The 24458-nt window shown below is 38.8% G+C and overlaps 1 protein-coding gene across 5 annotated transcripts in view; it reads left to right on the top strand.

The window, feature by feature from the left end:
- Nucleotides 1-24458, top strand: part of XPO1 (exportin 1) — a 36968-nt gene that overhangs the window by 11236 nt on the left and 1274 nt on the right. For 4 of the 5 annotated variants that reach the window (XM_065739451.1, XM_065739448.1, XM_065739449.1 and 1 more), the window contains exons 5-25: nt 612-684; nt 6979-7040; nt 7117-7161; nt 7257-7438; nt 9709-9757; nt 9847-9966; nt 10066-10194; nt 12307-12465; nt 14802-14999; nt 15888-16026; nt 16970-17151; nt 17858-18014; nt 18128-18291; nt 18871-19005; nt 19320-19503; nt 20900-21006; nt 21394-21588; nt 22437-22605; nt 23618-23752; nt 23851-24010; nt 24089-24185. In XM_065739451.1, coding sequence (XP_065595523.1) covers nt 612-684; nt 6979-7040; nt 7117-7161; nt 7257-7438; nt 9709-9757; nt 9847-9966; nt 10066-10194; nt 12307-12465; nt 14802-14999; nt 15888-16026; nt 16970-17151; nt 17858-18014; nt 18128-18291; nt 18871-19005; nt 19320-19503; nt 20900-21006; nt 21394-21588; nt 22437-22605; nt 23618-23752; nt 23851-24010; nt 24089-24185 — 2841 coding nt within the window. The remainder of the gene's footprint in view (nt 1-611; nt 685-6978; nt 7041-7116; nt 7162-7256; nt 7439-9708; nt 9758-9846; nt 9967-10065; nt 10195-12306; nt 12466-14801; nt 15000-15887; nt 16027-16969; nt 17152-17857; nt 18015-18127; nt 18292-18870; nt 19006-19319; nt 19504-20899; nt 21007-21393; nt 21589-22436; nt 22606-23617; nt 23753-23850; nt 24011-24088; nt 24186-24458) is intronic. The other variant, XM_065739452.1, reaches the window with a different exon arrangement.

Raw genomic sequence — 24458 nt, 5'->3', positions numbered from 1 at the left:
AGCACAAAAGTTCATCTTTAAATAGTAGAAATAGCTGCCATGTTGGGGTGGGTATTGAAATTGAATAAACCTGTGGGTTGTCTTGCTGTTCCTAAAGTAACACACCAGTGAAGTTTGGGAAATACTTTCCTAATGCCAGCGTCAGAACGTGTGATGATAAGACATGACTTTTTTTTTTTTCCAGCTCTTAGAGGAATGATAGGAAACTTGAGACCATCCAAGCTGCTAAATATTTTAGGAGCCTGGTTGTGATAGTACTTGAACATATGGGCAGTCATTTATGATGCAAATTTATATCTGGCTGCTGCTTCATCCTTTCCAGATGGCCAAAATTGTCTACCAGACAGCTTTTCTTTTTTTTCTTTATTTCTTTTCCTCCTGGTGTGAGCATGATCAAACAGCAGGATTTAGTATAGGAAAAAATAAAACAAGAAAAAAAATGCATGAAACTTGAGTAAATGGGTGAATAGAAATTTAATAAAGTTTTTTTTAGTTTAATATTCTTAAAGTCTTAGATGATACATGTGAGTGTCTCATTGTATGTATGAGAATCCTAAGAGCTAGCTAGTCCTGCAGTAACGTGTTCACATATTACTCTTCTCCAATTTCAGTATTATGGTCTGCAAATCTTGGAAAATGTGATAAAAACAAGATGGAAGATTCTTCCAAGGAACCAGTGTGAAGGTAGGTAGCCATTTTTGTGTTTACCCCTTACATTTGTGTTTTGTCTTTTCCTCTTATGTTTTTGTTGAGATCTAGAACATCAAGCCCCATGTAAATAATTCTCAAGTTCAAGCACCATTAGGTTTTTGTCACAAAGTAAGACTGTCTCTGCTTTTCTGTATGAACACCACGTCTTGCCCTTTTGCAATAGTGGTTACAGTTGGACATTGGGCACCTAAATTCAGTAAGCGTTATGGGAAGGTAAAACATGAGCTGATGTTCTCTGAAACCCTACTGCTGAATTGATGCATTGATGCTAGACTTAACTGAAGAGATCTAACATTTAGAAGCTTCTGGCACTGGCTGCTGGCTTTGAAGTAGAGGTTTGGATTCTCTGTACTTGGCAGTCTTCAGCCAGTGTGGGCTATGTGCACACCTCCACCAGTGTCCTCTTAATTTCTGCTTTTTTTATAGACTATGGTACACCTGGTATTGTATGCTAAATTGACTTGATTGAACTTGATAACAGACATAGTTATTTTGGAATAGTAATTGCTTGGGCTATGTTCTCAGGCAGTTGGTTTGGTTTTTGGATGGTCGTCTGTGCAGCTGGACTCAGATTCTCTTGGATCCCTTCCAACTCAGTATAATCTGATTCTATGTTTTTTCTTTTCTCTTTTATGCCTTGCAATATGTACTGAATAGCAAGAGATAAATGGTGTGGGATTAATGCATGCTCACAAAGCTTTCCGTCAAGTTGTGAAACAGACTCCAGAAGACTAAGTAGAACTACTTAAATACTTGACCTTTCAAAACTTTTTACCATTCTATACTTGGTCTTCTTTAATAAATACTGGTTTCTGCACTCATTAATTGAATTTCCATGTTCTGCTGTGAGCTTTTGATATCATTGTGAAGATATGCTTAGAAGTTAAGATTTGCTGCCAGTGTATTGATGGAAATATAATAGTAAATGTCAATGAAAATACATTTTTGAAGATTTCAACGGTTGTGATTATTTTCCTTACCTCTAAACAGGTGGCAAATGTAGCCTAGCTCTTGAAAAGGTTTCACTTCTTCTGTTAGAAGCAGCCTTACTGACTTCTAGAAAAAAAACTGAAGGCTCAAACACAGTTATGCTTTTTTTGAGAAACAGAGGGAGAACTCAGAAGTTATATTTTGTTTGCACTTAAAAATCTTGTGTTTCTGTTTTCCTGAGTATGAATGCTTCAGCATTCAGAAGTTGTTCTATCAAAGTTTTTGTCAGTTGGAGCAAAGCTGAGGAGGAAGTAAGGAGTCATTAAGTCGAATTAGTTTTGGTCATCTTATTGATGCCTGTTGGAGGATGCTGTAGTCAAATAGGAGAAGTTGAAGGGGCAGGCTTATTTTGTAGTTTGGGACTGAAGAAGTGCCAGAAAAAGAGTACACAAGTGATTTCAAGGTGTAAAAAAACTTAATGTGTAGAACAGGTAAGTGGTGGTGCTGAGGTGAGGATGCTTGGCTGTGTTCTGGATTTCAGATGCCAGACTATGCATATGTGACTTAGCTACCAGAATTTGAGATGGTATTTTATATTTTTATGTTACCTTTAGTAGGCATGGTAATATTGTTTGACTGCAGTTACCATCTGAGAAGATGCAGTAAGTAGCTGAACACGTTACAAGATAAAATTACTGTCTAAGGTTGTGTAATCACCTGATGATAACTTAGGCATTCTATTTTTATTTTCCTTGCCTTTTGTGCTTCTGAAGGTTGCAGAAGAAGAAAGTATCCTTAATCTCAACAAATGTGTATCTTCTTGTAAAGTCTTCAGAATATTTTCACCAGCCAAAGTGAAATTATAAAATTGACTTGTTGTAGGAGAAATGAGTCAGATGGTTTTTAGTTCTGTTTTATCCTGTACATAGTAGAAGAGCAGCCAAATGCTTAGTGTACCACGACACTTGGTCCCTGTTGGCCTTGTTAGTCAAATTCTTGTTTTTTAAATAAAAGAAAAATAATATACTATCTGAATGTTTAATTTCTAAGTTCTTGTCCAGTTTGACCTAGTCTTCTGTCATAGTTGCTGGGATTTTTTTTTATTACTATGCTGGCTGGTACTTAGTTTATATGGACAGTTTAGCTACCAGGAGAAGAGAAGACTGGTTGGATTAAGGTTACTGGTTCTTTTGGTTGGCAGCATTTTCTGGTTTGAAGTGTAACTAGGAAAATAAGGGGCTCAGCAAAACAAAATTCAGTGTAACAAAGCAATGCTTTTTAACAGAGCCCTTAAGGAGTCAGTTAATTCTGCTTATATTTTAGTTTACAGAACCTATATGTCTTACTCAATTTGTATAGTAAAGACAGCTGACAAACGTTCATATTGTTATGAAAGAGCTAAATCCATTTATTACAAAGTAGTATTCTTGTAGCAATAGGAGTGCTTGGCAGTTGATATGTTGTAGATCTGACTGAGCATCAGTGATTTTATTGTAACTGTACATGCAGTTATGTTGAAATACCTTTTTTGGGCCTTGAAGTTAGCCAAGATTTTGTTACCACTTCTGGTTGAGCATTGGGAGGTTTAAATTCCAGCTAAGAATTTCAAATATAAGCAGCAAAATGAGCTTTCTTCAAGAAGACACGAGTCTCCATTCTTAAATCTACTTTTCAATGGTCTTTCTGGCCCTGTTGCCAGACCTGTTCCTCCTCTAATGTAGAGTTGGTTGTTTAATGATACTTAGGAAGGGTGTAATTTGATTAATGTGCTATGCATTTTCTCCTATTGTGTGAAAGCCTGCCCAGAAATAAAAGCTTCTTGGTCTTACAATTCAGTGATATTCTTTGTTAATCCTCCAGTGTAAAATGAAATTCTGTTCCTGTGGACAGAGAAAGCTTGTCTGGAGTGTTTGAGTTGGAATGGATAAGGACTTCCTCATTATGAAACTTGAGTTGATTGTACAGTTTACCTCATTTTGAAATGGAAGAGCTGCCTGAAGGGTTTAGGTAGATGATACTTAGTGGCTTGTAGGAAGTGAGTTGTGATCACATAACTTAATGGATATTTCTGGCGTTAAGAGGTGGTTTTTGATTCTTTGAGTAATGGAGGGGGAATTGTGTACATGACACTGCTGCAGGGCAGTGGGGAGGGAGTTGGTGGAAACAGCTATGTCCTTCAGGCCCTCTTTACGAATTTTATCAACTTATTTTTCTGCTGAGAAATAAGTGGATACAAATTGATCAGGTTCATGGCTACTAAGGAAAGAGTCTTGAAATGGAAAGCGTTGCTTGTCAAGGCTAAAAATAACTTAAACAATGTAAGCAGTTCTAAAATGTGATCAAATGTATGCTTGTATTCATATAAACCTCCATGCAAGACTGTTCTGATTTACATTTTAAAATTCCATTTTTGCCTGACAAATATTTTTAGGCTCCTTCATTGGATTGTCTCAGTGTTCTGCTCAGGCATCTTAATCTTTAAGCAGAAAACTTGCTAATCTTAGTCAATTACTACAAACAAACATCTGTTGCACCAGCTTGCAAGCACTTTCTGATGGAGCTCCTGCCCCGTGATTTAAAGGGGTGCACTTGCGTGTCTTGTACTTAAGATGTGGAACTCCATCACGGTAGGAACTGCTCTGAGATAACAGCCCAGATGAGGTATAATTGCTTCTGCAAGCATACCCTATGCTGAAACTAGGATATTTCATATTTGTCTGTTTAGACAGGCTGCAGTTTAGTAATGAGGTGATTCCGATATTGTTCTCTCTCCTGCTCGGTCTGACAGTTCAGCTTGGTTCACCTGTGAAAATGCTTTCCCTTTAGAAAGTGGCTCAGTTATTCTCTGTACATCTCCCTCTGTAGAAAAGCTGCTTTCACATAGGGACTGCAATATGCAGTACTCATGCAGGAACTTCAGAAGGGCATTGAAGGTGAGCTGTAGTTGCTGAGTTGTGTCGGTGCCCTTGTTCTCTGCTCTTTTTGCATCTTGCTTACCAGAAAATTCTAACAGCAGTGCTGTTCCAGGCCTTCTGACAGTAGCCTAGTGTCCAGTCTTAGCAATGATAGGAACCTTTCTTGCTGGTGGAGCTTGGTTAATGTACTGGTTAACCTCTGTGGGATACAGGGAGGAGGAACACGACCTCTTTGGCATTACTGGAGTGAGGCTGGCAGAAGGGAGCCTCCAAACAATTTTAAAATGAACTGGACTTCTTGCTCACTAGTTTTCTACTAGCTGAGCCTATGAACAGCTCCTTGAGCAGGAGATAGGACTGTGGGTTCCATCTCAGCAATGGTGTTTTCATCTTAGCTGTGGAATGATTATAAAAAGAGAGCTGTTGAATATAGTTTCTGCTTGATGTGTGTGTGTATATACACACACACACATATATATACATACATATATAAAACTTTAAAGAATATAATAATTACACAAATAATGCAACTTAATCCAAAAAGGAAAAAAAAATGTTTTCAGTTGCTGGTACATTTGAGAGGTTAAAAATGTGACCATTGCTTGAATGGAAGAGCTCAGAAGCCTACAGCATGACATTTGAAAACTGTCAAGCCCTATAGATTATCTTTTGAGCTGTGCTTGCCTTTTTTATTTTCAGTGGATAAGCTGAGCAGCTGTTTCCATCTGCAGATGTTCTCAGGGCTGGATTGATGATAGCATGGCACTGAGGTTGTAAATGAACAGTAGATTTTTATTAGCACAGAAATAATTAATAAAAAATAGGAAGCAACTTAGACATCGGGGCAGCGTTCCTGTGAACAATGTTTGCATCCAGATTCTTCTTAGAATGAAGAGAGTTGCAACAGGTTGACTTCCCTCAGTAGTTTGACAGACAAATAGTTTGTCTTCTGTCACTGAATGATTTTTACATGCTGCTTGGGGGATTTTAACAATTCATCCAAGTGTAAGCTTTTGTTGTTTTTTTTTTTTTTTTGGGGGGGGGGGGAGGGAGTGGAGAAGGGGAGGGAAGGCTGGGGATGATTATAAGTTCAGGACCATGATGTCAGGCTGTAGGCTGATGGGGGTGAATACGCTGAATGAGTAGCACCCAAACAGTATAATGAAGATGGACAGTATATTTTTGGATAGATTATTCAGATGGTATAAAGATGCCCAATAAATTAGGAAGAGGCTCACCTGTCACCAGAGGTCGAGGCTTGCCTGAAACTCCATATGGGATGTATCTTGTTCAACAGGAGATCCTTCCCCAGTGGTGCTCAGTCCTTAAATGGGGTCTGGGAGAGGTGCAGCCAGACTCCACCCCTTCTGGTCACACAGGTGCATTGCCTTCACCTGTGCTCCTGCAGCTGACTCAGTGCTCACCTCAGGTGATCCATCAGTGGTTCAGGCTGTCATGCAGCAGTTCCCATACGTGGGCTTCCTCTGGATTAGTGTGTATTGATTCTGGTTGATAATGATGAAGAACTTAATTTGTTGTCAGAAAAACCTGGAGAGCAGCTGTTGTGTGGTATACCTCAAGTCGTGTAACTTCCAGACCCGTTGTTTCCAAATTTCTTGAAAATGCAGTTAAAACATGAATGAACATTTTGCTCAGGCCCAGAATGCAAAAAATGACTGATTTTGCTAAAGTACTAGGAATGATTTATAATTCACATTAGTGACTAGGGGAAAAGTGAAATTTTTTAAAATAAGGCATTCATTTTAGTTAGCTGATAACTTTAAACAGTAATAATCTGTGTTTTGTCTGTATTGTTGACTTTCTTTTTGAAGAAATGATACATCAACTGGATTTTGACTTCATTAAGTTAAATAGCAAGATACATACATACTAATTAAAATACCTGTCCAACCCTTTTGCTTGCCTGCACTGCATCTAGTGAAGAGGAATTAACTTGGGTCACATAGAAAATATATAGTTAATGTATGCAAGTAACAAAACTAGTTATGTTTTCTTAATTTGTGAACTTTCTGAAGGCATTCAAAGTCAGAAAATTTGTCAGCTCCAAATGAGTGTTAGGGATATTACTTCTGCAGTGAATATATTAATGTATATAACTATTAATCATGGGATTTTCTTATTTTGGTAAATAATTTAATAAGAACACTTCTATGCATAATAACAAAAACATGTGCATTTGCAGGGTCACACACATGTAGATAGGCTGAAATATCATCTGCAATAACAGCATTTTATTACGAGTTGGCACCAGCACATGCATTATGTAACGTGGGATTTCAGTCAACTCAGTGTTGCATTGAGCCCTTAAATCCTCATTTTCATGATATGGCAAGAATTTTGATTCAGAAACATTATTCATTATGCCTGACTTAGTTAAAATACTTGATCTGTTTTTCTGCAGGTATAAAAAAGTATGTCGTTGGCCTAATTATCAAGACATCATCTGATCCAACATGTGTAGAAGTAAGTGAATTCTTTCAGGGGAGAAAAAGGGAGGTAAATACTATGCATAATCTGACTTGTCTTTCTCATTCTCCAGAAAGAGAAGGTATATATTGGGAAACTGAACATGATTCTTGTTCAGGTAAGCTGGAGTTTATGAAGCTGGAGTTTATAAATCTTGTCATAAAGTATTGGGCTTTGCTTAAGTACCTAACACACGGGTGTTTCACTTTTCAGATTCTGAAACAGGAATGGCCAAAGCACTGGCCAACTTTTATAAGTGATATTGTAGGAGCAAGCAGGACTAGTGAAAGCCTTTGTCAGAACAACATGGTGATCCTTAAGCTATTAAGTGAAGAGGTGTTTGATTTTTCCAGCGGCCAGATAACTCAAGTGAAAGCGAAGCATTTGAAAGACAGGCAAGTATATATATTTCATATGTCCCTAATACCCAGTGCTTACTTTGTGCTTGCTGGCAGGTATAGTTTGTCTTGCTAGGAGTGTGGACTCTTCTCAGCAGTGTGTGGCAACAGGACAAGAGGAAATGGCCAGAAACTGAAGCATAGGAAGGTGTGCACAGAATTGCTTGGGAACTTCTTCCCAGTGAGGGTGATGGAGCACTGTCACAGGCTGCCTGGATGCCTGCCTGTGCAGCCTGGGCCAGGGAGCTGCTTTGTCAGGGGGGTTGGACTAGGTGCTCTCCAGAGGTCCCTTCCAACCCCTACCACTCTGTGATTCTGCGATATATTTCTGCGTTACTGCAACTGCCTCATCTGACGGGTGGTCATAGAATCAGTGGGTTGGAAGGGAGCCTTAAGATGATTTAGATCCAACCCCCTGCTATAGGCAGGGTTAGCTTCCACTCGACCAGGTTGTCGAAAGCCCCATGCAGCCTGGCCTTGATGGCCATCAGGGAAGGGGCATCCACAACCTCACTGGGCAGCCTGTTCCAGTGTCTCACCACCCTCACAGTAACAAAGTTCTTCCTAGTGTCCAGTCTAAATGTACCCTCTTCCAGTTGAAAGGCATTAGCCTCTGATCCTGTTGCTACGTGCCCTTACAAAAAGCCCTGCCCCAGCTTTCCTGTAGGCCCGCTTCTGGTACTCCGTAAGGTCCCCCTGGAGCTTTCTCTTGTCCTGGCTGAAGAGCCCCAGCTCTCAGCCTGTCCTCACAGGGAGGTGCTCCAGCCCTCTGCTCATAATTGTGGCTGTCCTCAATGAACTCACTCCAACAGCTCCTGTGTCCTTCTTGGCTGGGGGGCTCCAGAACTGGATGCAGTACTCCAGGTGGGGTCTCAGGAGAGCAGAGTAGAGGGGCAGAATCACCTCCCTCACCCCGCTGGTGCCCCTTGTGTTGATGCAGCAGAGGATGAGGTTGCTCTTCTGTTACATCCAAATCCTTCTTCTCATGGCTGCTCTCAACGCATCCTCTGCCCAGCCTGTCTGTGTGCTTGGGATTGCCCGGACCCAGGTACAGGACTGTCACGGTGTTATCCGTGTCAGTGACCCAAGGGAAACCGAGAAGGGAGAGAGAAAGGGAAAGAAAAAGCCTGCACCATCAGTGGCCACGTGCTCCAATCTCCGCAGCAGCCGAGCTCCTCTGCTGCTCCCCACAGCAGTAACTCCTTAACTGCCTGCATGGTGTTCTGATGTGGAATACTGGCATCTGTTTTTCTGGGCTTGGAGAATATAGACCAGCTTTCTTGGGCCCCTCTTCCCTCTAGGTGTTTCTTTTGTGTCTCCCTGCCAGGCAGTTCCCTGAAGAGTTCAAAATCAGCTCTCTTGAAGTCCAGAGTGACAAGCTTGTTGTGCACCCTCTTTGACACCCTGAGGAATTTTTACTCCACCATTCTGTGGTCACTGCAGCCAAGGATCCCCTTAAGCTTCAGAGTACTCACCAGCCCCTCTTTGTTGGTGAGGACAAAGATCCCGCTTAGGATCTTTCCTCGTGGGCTCCTGTACTGCTTGGAGGAGGAGGTTATCATCAGCACATTCCAGGACCCTCTTTGATCGCTGGTGCACTGCTGCGTTGTGTCCCTCCAACAGATATCAAGTTGGCTGAAATCCCCCACAAGGACCATGTTTTGTGAATGTGAAGCTGGTCCTGTTTATGGAGGGCCTCATCCACTTAGTCTTCCTGATCACATGGCCTTTAGCAGACTCCCCAGCAGGATGTCTTCTTCCTTTGCCTTCCCTTTAACTTCAGCCATTCATACCAGTGACATCTTAGCCTGTAAACCTTCAGCTTGTTTCCTGTGTTCCATGTAGTGGTGTACATGCACTTGATTTGAGCTTTTGTTGAGGCTGACTTTCCAGTTAGAGTTCCTTTATCCTGTAACTTAGGTCCTGTCTTACTAGCCCTGTAGGTACCTATGTGCTGCAAGTCTTTGCTTGTTCCCAGGCTGCGTGCGTTAATGTACCAGTAGTTTGGTTTGGTCCTACCCTTTCAACAGATTTTCACACTGCTTGCATTTCTGTGCTAGATTATTGTGGACACAGATTTGGAGTTCTTAAAATAAATAAATAAATAAATGTGTTGTTCTTGTCAGGGTTGGTGAAGAAGTAAGGTGGCTTGTGAATGTTTCCAAGCACATACAGGTCTTCAGAACCTGTTTTGTGGTCACAGGCACTTTGATTAATACAGATATTTGGAACATGATAGCGCTTAATTCTTTTTTCTTTTTTTATAGTATGTGCAATGAGTTCTCTCAGATTTTCCAGCTGTGTCAGTTCGTGATGGTAAGTATTAGTATTTTTTTTAACCTTTTCCACACCACCCTCAGGCAGTCATACCTGGTAATATTGTATGCACTGTTGTGTCCTTTCAGGAAAACTCCCAAAATGCTCCTTTAGTTCATGCCACTTTGGAAACTTTGCTACGATTCCTGAACTGGATTCCTCTGGGATATATATTTGAGACTAAGTTAATCAGCACACTAATATACAAGGTGTGTATGTAATTACTGACAGCTTTTTAGTATAAAAGTTGCAAAAAGCATATAGTATATAACACCTGAGTAAAATGCTTTCTTTTCTTTTCTCAATAGTTCTTAAATGTTCCCATGTTTCGGAACGTCTCTTTAAAGTGCCTCACAGAGATTGCAGGTGTCAGTGTAAGCCAGTATGAAGAACAATTTGTAACCCTTTTTACCTTGACCATGATGCAATTAAAACAGGTAATGTTTTAGCAAATGTTTTGGGTTTTTTTCCGTTACTACTTTTAACAATCTAGTTCAATTTGCACAGCTCTTGAGAAATTGTATGTTTCATTGTGTTGTTTTTGTGTGTTTATTTATGGCTTGATCAGAAGACAGAAATTTTATGAGGACGAGGAACAGCTGTATTTCTGCAGGATTTATTTATTTTGTTTAATTAAAGATTTGTTTTGTACTCTCAGGTTGTCTGAGAAAAATGGTGGCAGGTAGATTATGCTGTGTCCTCAGGTAGATGCTGTGTCCTCAGCACACATTATTTAAGTGTATTGAAATGCCAGAAGTTTGTATACTTTTTATTGTGAGGGCAGGTAGGGTAACTGTAGATGTATTTTCACATTTGTCCATTTCAGTGTAGGTAGACTCATACCAAAGCTGGTTTTTTTTTAATAGCACTTGTGAACAATTAGATTGATTCTGTTTTTGTATCCACTTTTTTCAGTTGTGTACAATACAGGTTTGGTCTGTCTTTAAGGTCTTTTCAGGAAGATGTGCTTCTTTTCTGCCTTCATCTTCCTCCCTCTTTATGGGCTTCAATAGGAGCTATAGAATTTTTTTAGCTAGAATTAAATTTAAAAGTTTACTACTTGCACCTGAATTATTTTGTTTTAGAAATGACTGCTTTTTTTTTGTTTTGCTTCTTCATTTTATTTATTGTTTTATTTATTGGTGGGCAACAGGCTGGCCATGAGCCATTAGTGTGCCTTGGTGGCCAAAAAGTCCCATGGCATCCAAGACTCAGTAAAAAGAGCATGGCCAGCAGATGAAGGGAGGCATTTCTCCCTCTACTCTGACCTGGTGAGGCCTCACTTGGAACACTGTATCCTGTTCTGGGCTCCTCAATACAAAAAATAATTCAGGGATCTCCTGGAAAGTGTCCAGTGGAGGGCTACATAGATGATAAAGGGCATGGAATGCTTTTATTATGAGGAAAGGCTGAGACCTGGGGCTGTGCAGGCTTGAGAAAAGAAGACTTGGAGGGGATCTTACTAATGTTTATAAATACCTTAAGTGTGGGAGACTAAGGGACGTGGCCAGCCTCTTTTCAGTGGTCTATAGGGACCAGGACAAGTGGACATGGCTGGAAAGCTAGAGCATAGGAAGTTGTGCACCAGTATGCAAAAGAACTTCTTTGAAGTGAAAGTGACAGAGCAGTGGAACGGGCTGCCTGGGGGATTGTGAAGTTTCCTTCTCTGGAGATATCTGAAGACATGTCTGTATGCCTACCTGTGTAACCTGCTCCCTATAGGGCCTGCTTTGCATGGGGGGCCCAACCCCTACAGTTCTGTGATTCTGCACATGATGCTCTTAGATCTGAATGCAAACATGTTCAGCCTAAGCTTTTACTTAAAATAAGTGTTTTGCAACTCATAGGGTTTTTTTTTTAGCACAACTGTGGCTTCTGAATTCGAAGCAAGCTTGCATTTATTTGACCTTTCTTAGAGAGTTAGAGAACAATGAGAACCAGAATGCTGGCAGCAGCAAAGGTGATAAATTTTCTCACTGTTTTTTAGCTTAATGGTATCGACATTGGACAACACTGGAAGTGTTTCAGTTTTATAACAATAGAATTTGAAAATTGGTGTACTTCTTAAGAAGGTACCCCAGAGATATTTGGTAGATTACTGAAAAAGATTAGCATTTTTTCTAGGTAGTCTTTGCTAATTTATAAATATTATAAGTGAGATCTTTCCTATTATTTTAAAATTATGACTGCCACGTTATGAGGTACAGGAAACAAACACATTTTTGGAACAGTTTGCTTGATATCAGTTGAAAATATCTTGGAATAGATGCTTCCCTTGTATTTGCTGTTAAAAGACGTAGGCAAAGGTACGTTCATCAGAACTTCAGTGTCTGTTTGCTCTTTTACTGTACTGTCCATCTTGGAGACAAGCATCAAGCAGAACGTGGGAGGACTTTGGAGGAAGGCCCTGGGGAAAGGGAGTGCTGTGACAGCTACTAGAAAGGCTTCATTTTCAAAGGAAAAAGGAAAGCAGAATGATGGGTGATATGCAGTAGTTGTGCTTCCACATGAAACAGGACGTTGATTTTTGTCTGTCTTTGTTGTGTTAGATGCTTCCGTTAAATACCAATATCCGACTTGCCTACTCAAATGGAAAAGATGATGAACAGAACTTCATTCAGAATCTCAGTTTGTTTCTCTGCACATTTCTCAAGGAACACGGTCAACTTATAGAAAAAAGATTAAATCTGAGGGAAACATTAATGGAGGTAAGTTACATAGTTTGTCCAGTTCAAAAGTAGTGGTTTCTCATACTCAAATAATGTGATACTAATATGACCTCTAGATTCTTGTGCTTATACTGGTTAGAAGAATTTTTTTCCCTATAACCAATGAACTACATGAATACAAGAAACCTTTCAGATTTTTCCAGGTGTGCTTTATTAGCAGTTTATTTTCATTGATGCTATCCTGAAACCTGTGCAAAACATACGTTTTTTTTCTCTCTCTTCTTACTTGTCTTTCCTTTATAGTGTAAATACAGCTTTAAAATGCAAAGAATTTCTGTGTCACCTTTTTTCCATGGGTACCAAAACTCAGTATTTTGGTTTAACTCAGACATGCAGGCAGGCAGTTGCTGTTGTGACTTGTGTCAGTTTGTGTGTGAAACCATGTACTTTGTTTTTATTCAACATCCAAGCTTCCTTTCTAGGGTACAGCAGATGCCATTCTCCAGTTTTTCTGCCCTGGTGTAGCTTCTTGCCTAAATTGGCATTTCCCAAATTTTGACTGTGATGCTTAGAATATTGTCCTTGTGGTCTGTCTTTAGTTTCAGCGTCATAAGCCTGGCCTTTAATGCTGGAGCTCTAGAAAGTGCTACTTAATAGGCATGCTTGATGTAGTGTTAAAGGTCTTGGTGGGGGACCTACGTTCTACTTGGTGACATTTCTCTCCCACCCCTGAGCTCCTTTGTGATTAAACTGTCCCTACAGGCCCTTGTAGCAGTCTTTGTGGTGTCCCAGAGTTGAGCAGTCTGCAGGGGTGGAAGCCATAGGTTGAGGAACTAAGAATTCTGAGACAGACTAAAAAAAAACAAACAAAAAACCCCAAAACCATAGTACAGACCTGGAGACCAGTTTTCATTGGTTGGGTCCATCTTGTAGGTACAGTACTTAAGGTATCTGAATTCTAGTTTCATTCCATCTGATATCAGATAGCAACACGTTTCTTCTCTAGGTAGGCCTTTACAAAAAAAAAAAATATATATATATATATACACATGTTTGCAAATAGCAAATTATAGCTCATTTAGGAAATAGATTAAATGGTTGTTTCTTGCTCTATTTCAAAACCAACCAAACAGAAAGCAAGCAAAAAGCTTTTATGAGTAATTCCTTACCTCAGAATTAGTGAACTTTTACAAAATAATCCTCAGTCAGGGAAGAGCTCATTTCAGCTTGTGTTGAAACATTTATTAAGAACATGAAGTTGAATGTCCTGTGTATATGCAAGTTGGAGCACAGTCTTTAAATCTTGCCTCCTGTCTTGTCCAGCAGACAAGAGTATTACATTAAGTTAGTTAAAATCAACATCTTTGAATGGACATATGCAAAACTCAATTCTGAATGATTTAGGATGTTGAAATGTTCCACAAAATTTTTAGAGTAACTTAAAATTCCTGCAAATTTCTGTTGTAACTTAAGTATAACAAATCATAGTGGGGCCTTACATAAAGTAGCTGTGTAGTTTCAATCTGGTTATTCTTACACTGGATGTAGCTGATGTAGAATTGTTTTGTGGATTCATTGGAGTCTTCTAGACTAGTGAAAGAAGCTGGATAAGTTATTTAAAGTAAAACTACAGAAAAAAAGGGATGTGTATAGAAATAATGTTAAGGTAGTTTTGAATCCCTCTTTCAGCTAGAGATGTAGAATCAGACTTCTGCCTGAAATGCTTTGAATTGCTTAGTGTCTTAGCTATTAAAACAAAGTCTGTTTTAATTGCTCCCTTTTGTTTGTTTCACTGGTAAGCTCAGAACTGCACTTTTTTTCAGTCTGCATGGTGGCTGTTGAGTTGGTAAAGGTGAAAATGTTCCAGTAGATCTCTGACATTGAATGCAAATCAGTGTGGGTTTCTTTGAAGGTTTTCTTCCAGATTCCCAGAGGATTTGAAAGCAGAGTAGCAGTAAGAATTGAGAATAGCAGTCCTTAAAATGAGCATTTAAGGGTTTTTTTTTTTTAAGGATCTAAAAGAAAACGTCTTGCAGAAGCTCAGAGGGTGGGTGAAATTCTGATAATACAGAAAGGGATGAATTCGGCTGTTGCATTTGTTTTTTAGGTATCTTTAGGCTAGTCTACTTAAGAATTGATGCTCACTTTAAAAATAACATCAGCTGACATGGTGCTGTGCATTGTTTAGTTGCTTCATTGGTCATAACTGACTAGTAAGTAAATGTCACTGCAGTGTTACTGTACCTCGTTACTAAATTTTACTCTAATTCAACATTTTATCAGTATTAGGATAACAAACCTTGAAGTGATACGGTTTTAATCTACTTCTGTGTTCAAAAATGATTAGTAAATAGATGCTTGAAACACTTTTCCAGGCTCTTCATTATATGTTATTGGTATCAGAAGTAGAAGAAACTGAAATTTTCAAGATTTGTCTAGAATATTGGAATCATCTAGCTGCTGAGCTCTACAGGGAAAGTCCATTCTCAACATCTGCTTCTCCATTGCTTTCTGGAAGTCAACACTTTGATGTTCCTCCAAGGAGACAACTTTATTTGCCTGTATTATCCAAGGTAATCCATGCTTAAGTAAAAATACTGTGCAAGTTTAGACAGTGTTCCTAAATTCTGAGGCTTCTCTGTGTAAAGGATGACTTCAGAAAACTTTCCTTGCTTTGGGTAATTGTTGGTTGATTCAGCTGTAGTTATTTGTTATGTTGAAATTGCAAAACTGAGATGACACCAGTAGATGATGGTATCAAAACAGCACGCTATTAATAGTCCTGAATATAAAAATAAAATCAGAGAATATATATCAGTATGATTTATTTAAACATGCTAAACTTACTTTCTTCCATGTTACCAGCTCAGAAGCTTCATTTTTACTTTGTAGTAGAATTGCTATATAGGATTTATGTAGTAGATCTGTTAAATCTTGGTCACAGTTTCTGTAAATAATGGTTTCCAGTGTGGATCTTACTGGGGTTCATGCAAATGTAGCTAACTTCTGTTTAGAGAAGAAGGATAACTTGATATCTTTATTTGATTACTTAGTCTGGAGGAGTTGTGTTTTCTACTCAGGAATGAGACCTAAGAAACAAAACAATTTTCTGTAGTATTAGGTAGGATAGATGTGTTGTTAATGAATGAGTTGGATAAGAGCTACAGTGAAAATTAAAGCGACAGGTGTTTGAGGAAAAAATGAGCTTGTACTTAAAAGATCATTAATACATATATCTTCTGAAGCTCTAGAAGGTATGATACTTCTTTATTTAACAACTCTTACTCTTGTAGAGATGGAAATTAATCGACTCTTAATGGATTTTTAGTTAGCATGTCCCTTCCAAATTTTTCCTTCCCATTTGCTTGTGTATGTGAGTTGGCCTGAGGAAGTGCAGGACATGTACCTTTATTTTCATGTTATGGTGCAATTCAGTTGAAGCTTCCCTTTGTAACACGCAGGTTCGATTGCTGATGGTTAGCCGTATGGCTAAACCTGAAGAAGTGCTAGTGGTGGAAAATGACCAAGGGGAAGTGGTACGAGAGTTCATGAAGGATACAGATTCCATAAACTTATATAAAAATATGAGAGAAACGTTGGGTAAGTGGCTAGAATAGTTGTTCTGTACATCTCTGTGACTGTGCCAGTAGCATGCATGTAGCAGAATTATATGGGGGGCAGGGGAGGAGGTAAATTTGAAAGTCATCATATATGCCACCTATAGGGTCAGTTCATTAGACTTCAGTGATAAAACATTTTTCTTTTAAATGCAAACACTGGAAGGGAGCACTGGGTGTTTGTTAATAGCTTTATGAATGTAAAACATGTTTTTTATTCTCACTGCTGTACTTGTGAAGTATAGCTAACAGTAGATTTATTCTGTTATATTTCTAATATTAAAACATCTCCTTACTATATTGAAGCTACTTCAGCTTATTCTCAGCCTTACTAATGTTTCCAGATACAGGTGTATGGAGTGACTTAGTAAAAGTGGCACTGTAAAAATCCATTGCTAAATCTGACCTCTACGCTACTTTCAGTTTATTGAGATTTTGAATACTTAACATTAGCATTATTTTTTGGGGCTGATGGAATTGAGTTGTTAAAGCTGAAACTTCTCACCTGGTTTAGTTCAGGAGAACCATCTCCATTATAATGGTGGCTTACTAAAGCCAACAGAGGTAATGACTGAAATAATGAAAAGAGGAAAATTAGACTTGTTAAATGCAGTATAATGTCCCTCAGAGCTAGCCAGTTTCATATTTCTGATAGCTCATGAATATGTGCACATCTTATTAATCATTTAACTTAGTAACTTAACTGATTTGTCTGATACACAAGATCATTCTCTCTCGTGTCATAGAATTCTAGCAGATCTGGGTTTAAATCTTCAGCTTTCTCTGTCACAAGTTCACAAAAGAACCATTGCATTTGGCATTTTGATTTTATCTTTTTCTTGGAAGAATTCAACTTAACTAGAGTTGCAATCCAGTTTGCTGCTTAAAAAATATGCTGCTTACTGTTACTGTTAATTGTCTTTCAGTATATCTTACACATCTGGACTATGCAGACACAGAACGAATAATGACTGAAAAGCTTCACAATCAAGTGAATGGGACAGAGTGGTCATGGAAAAATTTGAATACACTCTGTTGGGCAATAGGCTCAATCAGTGGAGCGATGCATGAAGAAGATGAAAAAAGATTCCTTGTAACAGTAATTAAGGTATTATGGTACAAGACTAACAGTTTTGTCGAGCTTTGTAGTTTATGTTCAAGAAATTGAGCTTACAAAGATACTGCTCTGTGTTCTTCAGTAAGCTACCCTGTATAGCAAACAAGCTGATGAGAATAATTTGGCTTATGATGAAATATTTTGCTTTAGGAATGCCACAGATACAGGAAGGAAGCACTTATGAAGTAAGAGTAACCTTAACGAAGCAAAGTAATGAGCATTGTTTTTAACCAACTAGCACCTTCTCTTCTGACACTTAATTTTTAGTGAGTGTGTGGAAAGAGCATGGGAAGAAAATGTTGCCTACAGAAGTGAAATGTGTCACTGTTAAGTCACAGAAATCCTGCAGAGAGGATTGAGTTTCCCCTAATTGCTGTATAATACCTGTATGCTTATCAATATCAACTGGTTGGTCAGTACTCAACACCTAGGGTTGCTGTAGTCTGCCCTGCATTATGAGTTACATCTGAATCACATGACTGATAATACAGTGTTCTTGGTTTAGCTGAAACTTAAGTAACTGTCCTGATCCTAAACTAGGGTAGTTGGTTTGTTTTTACTTTTTCTCTTAAATAATTTTGGCTTTGAGCTTGATAATAACTACTTTCCTGTATCATTACTGCAGCCTATTTTAGCCTTTATACTGCTTGTCTAGTCTATGAACTTGAGAGGAAACTAATAATATGTTATATTGTAGGATCTCCTAGGACTCTGTGAACAAAAGAGAGGAAAAGACAATAAAGCCATTATTGCATCAAATATAATGTACATAGTGGGCCAATATCCACGTTTTTTGAGAGCACACTGGAAGTTTTTGAAGACAGTAGTCAACAAGTTATTTGAGTTTATGCATGGTAATATTCCATTCCCTTTCTTTTCTAACTTTCTTAATGAAAAACATTTATGCTCAGTATACGTGCATGTCTGGGGCAAAATACAAAGCAGTAACTGATGTGATTTAATTTAGAAACCCATGATGGAGTCCAGGATATGGCTTGTGATACCTTCATAAAAATAGCACAGAAGTGCCGCCGACATTTTGTTCAGGTTCAAGTGGGAGAAGTAATGCCTTTCATTGATGAAATCTTGAACAATATTAATACAATCATCTGTGACCTTCAGCCACAACAGGTACATTTAATTCAGGAGTGAGTAAATTTGTGAAGGCCAGTCAGTGTTGTGACATATCAAAAATGAATTGGTAGTAGTCTTTAAGACGTGAATTGTATTTCTCAGTCATGTTGTGTGTGTTAGGGGCAAGAGAGAACTTGCAGGGGGATGTGCTCTGATGGAGTGTAGTGCATGCACAGCATAGGCTGATGATGCATTGCAGTAATGGGAATGTTGGGCAGAGGAGGCAATGAGTTCCAGCTTCTGTTTTTCCTGCACTTGAGTCAGCCCAAAGTTCCGTAAGAGAAGGAAATGGAGCTATTGTAAGAGAAAAGCACATGCCTGAGATTGCTTACTTCAGGATATGGTGGTAAAACAAAGGAGGTCTCTGAGATGTGCATGGTAACATTGGAGGGGAGTGGGAGGCTTGCTTTAAATGTGGTGTAAGTAAGGAGAAGGATCTTGTCAACTCAGGTGGGAAGTAGGTATTTAGTCACTGGAAACCCATTTCTAGCTTTTACTACCTGCTAGTTTTGAACATGGCAAATTCTTGGTTAGTCTTCCTTAACCTTTCTGTCTGACTTCTTGTTTTCCAATCAGGTGCATACATTCTATGAAGCAGTAGGATACATGATTGGGGCACAAACAGACCAGACTGTACAGGAGCATCTGATAGAAAAATACATGTTGCTCCCTAATCAAGTATGGGACAGCATAATTCAACAGGCAACAAAAGTAAGACCATAAATTTAAAGTGTATTCAAATAAAATAAAACTGCTGAATGTTTGTTGTTGTTACTTTCCTTTTACTCCTGGAATTAGGTGAACTTAGCTGTGCTGAACTTTTAGAAAGCAGTGGTTGATCTGTCAGTAGAAGTGTTGAAGGAGACCGAAACAATTGAGACTGGTTTAAATCTAGTTTAAAGAACTTTACACACTGTGCTAAAGCATGTTCTGTAAGATAAATACTTAAAAGTGATCATTTTTGTATTAGAAGATAAATGGTGTTTTTATTGACTAAATGGAGTTAACTCAATTCTTTCCAACAGAACGTTGATATTCTGAAGGATCCTGAGACTGTTAAGCAGCTTGGTAGCATTCTGAAAACCAATGTAAGAGCATGTAAAGCAGTTGGCCACCCCTTTGTGATTCAGCTTGGAAGAATTTATTTAGATATGCTGAATGTGTACAAGTGCCTAAGTGAAAATATTTCTGCAGCTATTCAGGCTAATGGTAAGAAATTCCATGTCCTTCCTAACAACGGGATTGGCAGTGCACATAATCAGGTTTTGAATTTGCTGGGCTTATCTCACTGTGTGTCAATTGTTGGTCGTGTTCTTTGTTGTTTCTTTATGTGTGTGTTTGGGCAAGAGAATGACTGAAAATGTGCTTGCTTAGGTTATTAGTTTTGTTAACCAGATGTTTTATTCAAAGAAGCTCTGATTCTGGAAGGAGGAAAGCTCGTAAGTGTGCGTTTAGGAAGGATACAAGAACTGCTGACTAATAGCAGTCTTGTGGAGACAAAGTTGTAGCGTGCATTCTTCTGACTTATCTTTCTGAGTAAGAAACAACCCTAGTATGTTGGCAGAGTTTGGGTTTGGTGATATTCTATTACAGCTTTATCACAGAAGTGTATCTTCAGTGAAGGTGCCTCAAATTTGTCATAAACTAGACTGGTAATCACTGAGAAGGGATTACAAGCTACCCAAGTTACCTAACCACATTTTCCTGGAAAATTTTGGGTCTATGATATCTAAGTAGAATGTGCTGCTGTAGCATTTCTTGACAAATGAAATGACTTCGTTATTGGATCTGTGTTAGGACAGATTTTCTTATCCATGCAAAATACACCTTGGAATAGCTTCTCAGAATTTAATTCATTCTTCTGATTCTGCAGCTCTAATTGCCAGAACTTAAAAATAAAATGCAACAACAAAAATAGGAAGCAGTTGCTAGGACTTCTAGTCCTGACAATTTACTAGAGCAAGAGCTATTGTGATTGCACTTGCCTCAGAGTATGTTCTCACAACTGGTTATCTCTGATGCCAGCAGAAGCCATTCTACCCTTGTTTCCCTGGCTGCAGTCTTCTAAGGTTTTCCTTTGATATACTGTTAGGATTGTGTGGCTATGCACTCAATTAGAGGAAGTTCTACTGATGAGACTTACATTAACTTGGATGTGAGAAAATGAAGTAAGAGTTAGGCTCCTTGTAGTAAAGACAAGTTGGAATGATTAGGTTTGTGACAGAGTCAGGGGCTTGATTTAGAACACTGTATAGGTTGGTGTCTTCTCATCCCTCAGTGAGAACCAGAGGTAAGCATGATCCTGATAGTTAAAAACTAACATGCATGATTCCCTTACTTGAAAAATAAGTTGCAGCATTGTTCTTGAGTTATGCTGGTAGAGTGTACTGTCAGTAGTAGCACTATAACACTAAATTGCAACTTGGATGTATGGAGCTGAAATAATGGGGAGATGGTTTTTATCTGCATAAAATGAATGAGAGGTCTTCATTCTCTGTCATTTGGGTATAAAAATGAAACATTCTGAACTTTATGAAATGAGTTCAGGGGAATCTGTTGTGGACATGTCTTAGCCCTGATTAAGTGAAGCTTTGCAACTTTTCAGGTGAAATGGTAACAAAGCAGCCCTTGATTAGAAGTATGAGGACTGTAAAAAGGGAAACTTTAAAACTGATTTCTGGCTGGGTGAGCAGGTCCAATGATCCTCAGATGGTAAGTAAATATTTCATACAAAAATAGTTCATATGACAAATTCAGGAGGAGCTCTGCTCTTTTGCTGAAGTGCTGCTAACACTGTTCTGTTCACAGGAACTAGTTTCAGAACTGCAATATCTGCAGGAAGGATGATAAGCTGTGATCTTACAGGGATAGGCCTGAGCTATGTTTTGATTGCTTGGTAGTTTCAGCTGAGTGCCTTCCGAAGGGGAAGCAAGAAGGTGTAAGAGAGCCCTCAGGCAACCACTGCTGGATGAATGCAGTGTGTGGGAAGTGTATGGATGTGTAACACTATTTTTAGCTCCTTTCAGACCTACTTTGTAATTGTGTGAGACTTCATTCGGTGACTGCACTGATAGAACCACGTCTTGCTCTTTTATTTAGGTTGCTGAAAACTTTGTTCCTCCCTTGTTGGATGCAGTTCTCATTGACTACCAGAGAAATGTTCCAGCTGCTAGAGAACCTGAAGTACTCAGTACTATGGCTATCATTGTAAACAAGCTGGGTGGACATATTACTGCTGAAATACCTCAGATATTTGATGCTGTTTTTGAGTGCACGTTAAACATGATCAATAAGGTATTTATATGTAAATTTTGGATAATGGGAAAAAACATAAAAGGGATTTTATATTAAGGGTACTAGTCTATGGGTATTGAAAGAAAGGGGGCAGGGCATGTTATGCTGTGTAGTTGACATAGCATTATTCTGTTTTATGGAAATTAAGTTAAGGTTCATGAATTCTGACTGTCTAGGTGAATGTCTTAATCTCACTGACTTAATTTCTTGATACAGTCCTAAAATCAGATTATTAGTTGTTTTTCTGTTCCAGGACCTTGGAATGTCATGGTTCTGGAAGCTGAAGTATACTTTTAAGTACACTTCAGTGTAGGGTGAACAACTAAAATTCATATGTACTTTAAGTATTTATTAGTTCTTTAAATATTTCTTTGCTGATTTCCATAGCTGATAAGAGTTTTGTTATGATTTACAGTAGGTACTTGCATAATAGATTAGTGCCATTTTGCAGTAGTGTGAATCAGAAGTTGTATTCCTGTGGTGGCTGAGTTCTTAATTGCTGAGGCCATCCATCTTGTGCCTGTGGAGCAAGTAGTGATTAATGTTGTGTACTGACAAAATGTGGTTCACCCTGTTGATACTGTGTAAATCCAGAAAATGGTTTTATCAAGCTTTGGTGGTGAAAGTATGGGGAAGAAATTTTGCTGGGAATCTGGAAACTGCATGCTTTTTGGTTTTAGATTTCTTTAAACCTGAGATCTAAATGCTATTCCGTACTGGATATCGACTCACTCTTAGCAGGTGATATTACAATAGATATTTGAGCTATTCAGAAAGCTTGACTGACTGACTGCTGTGTTGTTTTTTTTTTTCTCCCCTCCTCTTTCCCTCTGCCCTCCCACTCTCAGGACTTTGAAGAATATCCTGAACATAGAACAAACTTTTTCTTGCTACTCCAGGCTGTAAATTCTCATTGCTTCCCAGCATTTCTGGCCATTCCACCTGCACAGTTCAAACTTGTTTTGGATTCTATTATTTGGGCTTTCAAACATACAATGAGGAATGTTGCAGACACAGGTAAAAGGAAGTTTTAAGTGCTAAGTATGTAGACTGTTGCTTTCCTGCATGTTTAGTCAAACATAGTGTTCCAGTTACACCTGCTGTATTTGCTACAGATGAGCAGTATTTTCCTGTCTCAATTCCAAGTTGACAGCCAGATATCCATTAACGTACTGAAATAGGTGGATGCTATTTCACTCACTGGAGAGGGCATTGTTACAGTTTCTGCATGCTTTCTCTTCAGTGTGAGGGTTCTTCTGAAATGGCTGAACTGATGCAACAGCTCATAGCTCCTGGAACTGGTATTCTGCTTTAGTTTTCATTGTGCTCCCTGCAGTGTTTGACATATTGCCTCACTAAGAGTTTCTGAGTTGCTAGTGAAAGACAGCAGATACAGGAATGCTTGGTGAGTGAATTCAGTCTGGGAGCTGGCTATGACATAAAGAAATGGAAATACCTGAGACTAAAGGAAAACATCATTTTTTTTTTTAACAGCAAGTTGAACTTCATCTTAAGTTTCATTGAGAAGCTGTTTCTGTCACACTTGAGTAATTAAATGTCCTCCAGGATGGGAGTTGCTGAGGAAGGGTAGGAATAGCTACATAAGTGTCGTAAATTTTAAGAGCTCTCATCCTCTGGATAAAAGTGATTACTGTGAAGCCACCTCGGTCTTAGCCAGTTGTTTATTTTGAGTTGCATTTCAGCTAGTAAAGTAACTGTGTTTGTGTAATTTTTCCCTTCTTAAATTAACTGGTACATCTTTTCGTAGAGGTGCTTCGGTTTGTACCAGTGAAGTTGTGTGGTTGGTTCTTCATGGTTCTGCCTTCCAGTGAAAACAGAGTTGGTGCTCTGTACAAATGTGGCTTCCTCCCTCTGCTGGCTGCCTGAGGAAATGCCCATGAAAATGATGAGTGTAATACTGATCAGTGCTTGTCAGAATTTCTTGGGATGTTTGTCTTGCTTTGAAAAGGCAGAAAGATGCATGAAGCTTGTGGTATAGTTTTGTTCATCTTCTATGCAAATTTTTCAGGACTTCAGATACTTTATACTCTGCTACAAAATGTTGCACAAGAAGAGGCTGCTGCTCAGAGTTTCTATCAGACGTATTTCTGTGATATTCTTCAGCACATCTTCTCTGTTGTAACAGACACTTCACACACTGCTGGTAAGACTGTGAGCCAGACAAAAACCAACTTTTCAAATGTCAAAATGTTGCATTCCTGTTCTGAATAATAACAACATGTATAATTTTGATCTGGTCAGGTTTGACAATGCATGCATCAATCCTTGCATACATGTTCAACTTAGTAGAAGAGGGAAAAATAAGTACTCCGTTAAATCCCGGGAATCCAGTGAACAACCAAATGTTTATTCAGGAGTACGTTGCTAATCTCCTCAAATCTGCATTTCCTCATCTACAAGAGTAAGTGTGCTGTAGTTATTTTATCCTTCTGTTTGGATGCCTATGTTTTGAAATACTAACGGATGTTTTTACTGTTAGTGCACAGGTTAAGCTGTTTGTGACAGGACTGTTCAGTTTAAACCAGGATATTCCTGCCTTCAAGGAACACCTACGGGATTTCCTGGTCCAAATCAAGGTATCTTTGGCACGGTTTCTTAAAACAAGTGCAGGAATATTTAGTGTTTAATAGTAATTGGTCAGCTCTTACAATAGGGTGTGTATTTTACTACTGCTTAAAACTGTCATGGCTTGAGTATCTAGATAGTGGATCCATGTAATCCACTTCAGCATAATTTAATTGTATAGATTGGGTTTAAATGCATGCTGACTTTGTGCAGATGGTTTATAAATCTAAAATGGCTGCAACACAGATTTGTTTCAGTTCTGCTTGGGACTGGGGCATGCTTTG

Source organism: Cyrtonyx montezumae, unplaced genomic scaffold, assembly GCF_038088225.1.
Source record: "Cyrtonyx montezumae isolate F1298 unplaced genomic scaffold, pur_monq_1.0 scaffold_24, whole genome shotgun sequence".
NCBI lineage: Eukaryota > Metazoa > Chordata > Aves > Galliformes > Odontophoridae > Cyrtonyx > Cyrtonyx montezumae.
This window is presented reverse-complemented; position numbering and strand designations above follow the sequence as displayed.